This window comes from Aplysia californica, unplaced genomic scaffold (genome assembly GCF_000002075.1).
Source record: "Aplysia californica isolate F4 #8 unplaced genomic scaffold, AplCal3.0 scaffold00821, whole genome shotgun sequence".
Classification (NCBI taxonomy): Eukaryota; Metazoa; Mollusca; class Gastropoda; order Aplysiida; family Aplysiidae; genus Aplysia; species Aplysia californica.
This window is the reverse complement of record NW_004798091.1, coordinates 21017-26794: the sequence shown is the minus strand read 5'-3', so window position 1 is coordinate 26794 and position 5778 is coordinate 21017. Positions and strand designations below refer to the sequence as shown.

Below are 5778 nucleotides of genomic sequence, written 5' to 3'. Positions count from 1 at the left end.
TATATTGTCCTAAGAGACCTGATAACATTCTGAAACAATCTTTTCTTCTTAGGTAGCATGCAGTGCAAGCTGCCATTTTATTGGCGCTAAAACTCTAATACACAGACAAGATCTCCCTCTATCTTTAGACGTGTACCCATTCCCACCTGGGTGAAGTGAGCAAAATTCGCGTAAAGTGCTATTTCCAAAAACACAACGCCCCTATAGATATAATTTAGATCATAATATAGGGGGCAGGCTGCATTGACCTTACCAGTCAGGGCAAATGTGGAGCGAAATATCCACACTTTTGTTCCTGGGATGATGTGTGCCACACATACCATATTATTATTGGTCCGCAAAAGTAGAGTTGAAGCTGCCTGCTTTCTGATTATTGAAACGTTGTCTTTGATTGTAGGGGGAAAGGTGGTAAAATGTATGCTACCAATGCCCTTTTAAACGCTAAAAATATTATTTTAAGGTAGAAGTACTTGGAAGGGTGAGAAAAGCACAAGATACGAAAGAAAGAAGAAAAAGTCAGAGACCGCAGACTCAAGCAAAGATCATAACATGAGCCCACCTAAAAAGGATATTGATCATCACTAGTCTGTTATTACGAGATATAATAACATACATGATAATACTGTGTTTCAAATCTTGCGAGCCATAGAATAGTTGTACTCCCATCTTCTTTTCTGTTATCATTTCCATGATATTATGATGATAAGATAACATACAAGACAGTACCCCTTTATGATATACTTTACTAGCTAAAAAGAAATAGACTTTTCTATAAAATATACTGTCAAGTTATATTTACAGCAGCAATGTCTTTTATACATCATTATATAATACCATACTATGCTACGTCATAGCATACTATACAATACTATGCCCTATCATAGCATACTACTCGATGCCTTTACCACAGTATATCTTAGAATGATACACTAGACCTTCTCATTACTATAATTATTGTTTAATGTATCAGAGCATGGTATACTATAACACTACACATGATACCATACTGTGTCAGAGCATGGTAAACTGTCATGATACCGTTTCATACTGTGTTGAACCAAAATATGCCATACCACATTTTATCCTACTGTACCGTACAAATCTTTGGATGGCGTCAATGGTGAGCCCTGCCCTTTAGCTTTCCTTTTGGTCTTTGTGTTTCACTATATAATTTTAAAAAATACGAATTTTATCATTTCAGTATGCCTCTCTTTTCGGTACCCAAACAAACAAATACCATACCATACCATACCATACCATACCATACCATACCATACCATACCATACCATACCATACCATACCATACCATACCATACCATGACATACCACCATGACATACCATACCATACCATACCATACCACACTTTGCGAAATGATACTTTGGTATGGTCGCTTTTAAGGACAATGGGGCTAACCCAGATTTCGGGGGTATCCAGAAATCTTGACCTACACCAAAAGTGGGCATTGCTCTACCTATAGGAGAAGTTTGGTTTCATTGGTGTGTATTTTTGTTTGGTTATAGACAAATTCTCCTTGTCTTTTAAAGAAACTGAACAAGGGTCCAAAAACTTTACCTTAGATTTTCTCAAAACTGCATTTCTCGGGATATCCCCCTAGTTCTGAAAAGCGAATATATTTCAAACTATAGGTATGTACCACACGGTGGTATCATATTACTCTGTCAAATACAGCTCCATGATTGTTCTACTCTATACAAAGCCATACTATTATGGCACCAAGTCACTCTATGCCACGCCATTATGGAACATCATGATTCTTCCGCATACCATACAATATCTATTGTATTTTCTTTAGCAAGCCAAGGAACACATTCGAGGCAACATTATCATCGGCATCAAGGTCTGTTTATGATAAAAGTTAGTCCGCCAAGGCCCACTGGTGACCATTGCATATGTATAGGAGAATGTTCCTTAAACGAAACAGAACAAATACAGGTTAAATGACTCTTTTGTGGCTTGTTATTTTTGATGAGACAAATTTTGGCTTACTCGAGTTAGCCACATTTTGAGTATCCAGAGCTCCATTCCCATGTGCTTATACAAAAACAATAACAACAACAACAACAACAAACAAGCATTAACCTGTCGTGCAAAGTACAAGATGTTCCTCTCTCTACAGAACGACTGGCAAGAGCGATAGTTTGACCACACATGGGTGGAGGATATGACCTTGGACTCCATCGCAGAGGTGTCGTTCACTGGCATGCAGCCCATGTACTCTGCCATTGCTGCAGGGAAATGAAAGGGTTAGTTGGGTAAAAAACAATAGTCCCGTGACCGTGGGCTCCGGAAGTTTGTTTTTCACATGTTTTACCATCTTCAAGGTTTAAGTAAGAAAATTAGCCTCCATACCTCTTTTTAAAATGTGGGCGTTACCCGTGAGGCCTTGAAATCCAAGATGGCCGCCAAATGGCAAAATCGTTATTACTCATTGTCTTTTTCCAACACATATGAAGTGCGATACATTACATATGGGGGGTTTTAGGTCAAGAAGTTCATTTTTAGGGTCATTTTTAGTCTTTCGTAAAATATAAGTGCAAAAAATCCAATATGGCTGCCGTCGTCCATATTGAAAATGGAAAAAAAAAACGTTGGTGTCACAAATAGTAACTTAAGGTTCACGAATTAAGGGCATTTAATGATCTAGGATAATTATTTTTTGTATCATCTCATATTTTTTGTATTTTCCAAGCTGTGTAAATCCAGTTTGGCTGCTCATGGAATATGTACACACATACAGCATCCGCAGTATGGGAGCCTTGTCTACACTTTTTGCATATGTGTAAACCAGTGACCATTGATCTATGACACTGCAGCTCAGGATTCGCTGTGTACATCTGATTTAGCAGCATTTTAGAATAGATGCAACCCGCAAAAAATATCGCCGTTAGGGGATGATATGCAGTTTAGACATTCAAAAGATAATCTTACATAGTTAAAAGAACATTAATCTAAAGGACATAACCTGTTTAGTCTTTACTCTCGTCTTAATCTTGATCAGTTTGGTTTACAAGCTTTCTACATTCATTATTGCTAGTATGAATAGAGGCTGTGTATTAAAGCTATCCAAAATTGACAATTGTTGGGGTATCGCAGGAAGACTAGGGCGAACTTGCCAGCATTGCATATTCTACAGTTGCAATCCATGCATGGATAAGGATGGCCTGACATGAATGAGCATAACGTGAACGAAAATAATAATTCATTCAGGTATCCCTTCAGCAGTACCGCCAGAATAGCCCACAAATATGTAAGCCGCTTGGAGTATTTGTGGTGACTATAATAAGTGATAAACCTGATTGAATGCAGATGTCATATTGACTATATTGGCTACTCTTCAGCGTCTGTCAGATGGCATGCCTTAACATTTTGATCCAGTGAGTTTGACATCTCCAGTTGACACCTAAAACTTTTCCATGTCTGTGTCAGGCTGTTCGTACACTTGCTTGGCTAGTTCCTTTTTTTTCAACATTCTCCAAAGCTGCATTGTAGCCACCAATACGAGTTCTTGTGATGCATTGGGAACATTCAGGTTGTCGTTTACATTGACAGATTTCTGCTTCCTATGCTGATGAATCTGTCAGGGACAAGAGCTTCTCTCAACAAAAGAATACACCCAACACCATCTCCCGTTATGTTTCCCTGGGAAAGCTTGGTATACAGTTCAGGCTGCAACCACGAAAGTCAGCCAACCCAGTTCCTTTAAAGAGTATGAAAGAAGCGTATTCGTATGTCATTTTTTAAAATGAAATGCCCCACCCCCCAAAAAATTAAATTGGAACAATATCCTTAAATAGAGTATGGTTTTCCTCTTTGATTTTGACAAGGATTTGGTATGCTAGTCTAGTCGCTAACCAAAAAGGCAAAAAGTATGGATTTTCTTGCTCTGACCGTGTACATTTTTTATGATATCATGCAGAACACACTTACTTGATGGCTCAAGGTATGTTGCATGATTGTATTATTAACTTTTCTTGAGAGGAGGCTGGGAGCCTGCTTGTTCGTCTGAGGGAGATCTATTGTCATCATTGTCTACAAGCGACACTCAGGAACTTCCGGAGGGACTGCTGGCTCACGGTTACTTTCAATTGGACATTAAGTTAATTTAATCTTCAACGTTGCAGTGATTTCGTTTTTCAATATTACTAGTAGGGGACCTTGGTTGTCATAATTTCTCTCACTGGCTTCTTAAAACTGTAGGTAATTTTTGTCGCATGAGCCGTAGTCACATCACCTCATGATGCATCGGCTTTGAAAAGAGCTAATCTTGATCAAAGATGACAATAGCAAGTTTTTCCATTGGCAATTTCTTGTGAAAAAGTAAAAGATGTTTTCATATCCTGCAAATCCATACAGTCCAGATGCTGATACATGTATCGGCATCACTTTTGAGAAGAATATCCGTCAAATTTCTGCTCCTTTTGACACCGTGCATAGGCCTACTTATGCCCATCTTAATGCCTGTGCTCGCAATTTCTCCACGTACTTAGTAAATATGCATTAAAGCTAAACCATAAGTTGTTGGCCTATACATATTTTTTTTCCAGATTCTTGAGCAGTGTTATACAGTTACGTTTCAAGAGTAATGGGGCCATTTCTCCACTTTCTTCAAGCTCTTTTGTCAGGTAGCCAGGTTACTGTGTCTCTTTTCTGTATCTGTTACACAATCGAGGTGCAACATTTTGGATCACCTACTGGTCGCTTACATCGAGAGCTTGTATTGCTGACCTGATATAATCTTCCCGTTTGTTCTTTTCCTTTTCGTACTTAAAGCCTATGGAATCTCTGCATTTATTAGTACGGAACTCCCACCGATATGCAGATTTCATATCCTCAACTGCATACCCACAGTCATCGGGAATGTGCTTGTGATCTTCAAGAAGTGACTTCAATGAACGTATATATTTGTCCTATAAAAATTTGTTATGCTATCAAAACGTTTTGAATCAAAAATCTGAAAGATTTATTTTCAAAAGACTCGTTGCCGAAACAGACTCTCCACTGCCTTGGGATACGTACTTGTTCCAACATGCATGGTGGTAGCTGATGTTTGCTAAAGAACCAGACAGGGAGGACGTAGACAAGGACATTTTTGACAGTCCATCTTTAATGTCTGAATCTTCACGCCGGAAAAGTCTTGCCGTCGTTTCTTTCCATTTAAAGTTCAAGGGGTTTTTTTTTAAGTGTGTGTGTGGGTTGTTGTTATTTTTTAAAGTATTATAATTATTGTGAAAGAATCAGAAGGTACATGAACATGTTCCATGGGACATTTGTCCACTGAGTGGATTCATAGAGATCACACATTTATCAATCCCTCACCACTTTCAGATTTTGTTTTCACAGTGTTTCACGGAGACTGGTTTATATATGAGAGGGTTTGAGTGCCTTTTTCAATAAACGTGTTTAAGCAAACACTCACACAAGACAGACACATTGTTCTCGTATTACCAAAAAAACAATTTTTTGAGTAAAAAATAAGTGTTATACTGACATCATTTTCTCATTTTTTTATGTTGCATTTATCTGAAAAGAAGAGAAATACCAGTTTAGAAGCGTGGTGGATGCAAATCAATACCTTTGGGGCTAATATATTTGATTAAAGTACAAGTAGGGCATTATTTACTATCCGCAGGCAAAATGGGGCAAATATTCCTCTTCACCGTAAGCGACCAATCACAAGTCAAAATCTATGAATGAGGGCAATAAGTATGTTACTGTATAATCAGACAGATAGAGAGAGAGAGAGAGAGGGGGGGG

General features: G+C 38.3%; 1 protein-coding gene across 1 annotated transcript in view; it reads right to left on the bottom strand.

The window, feature by feature from the left end:
- Nucleotides 1-5778, bottom strand: part of LOC101848151 — a gene marked incomplete in the record, with an annotated part of 62163 nt that overhangs the window by 46445 nt on the left and 9940 nt on the right. Inside the window, 1 exon segment of the mRNA XM_035972739.1 lies at nt 2104-2249. Within this exon segment, the coding sequence (XP_035828632.1) occupies nt 2104-2249 (146 nt within the window).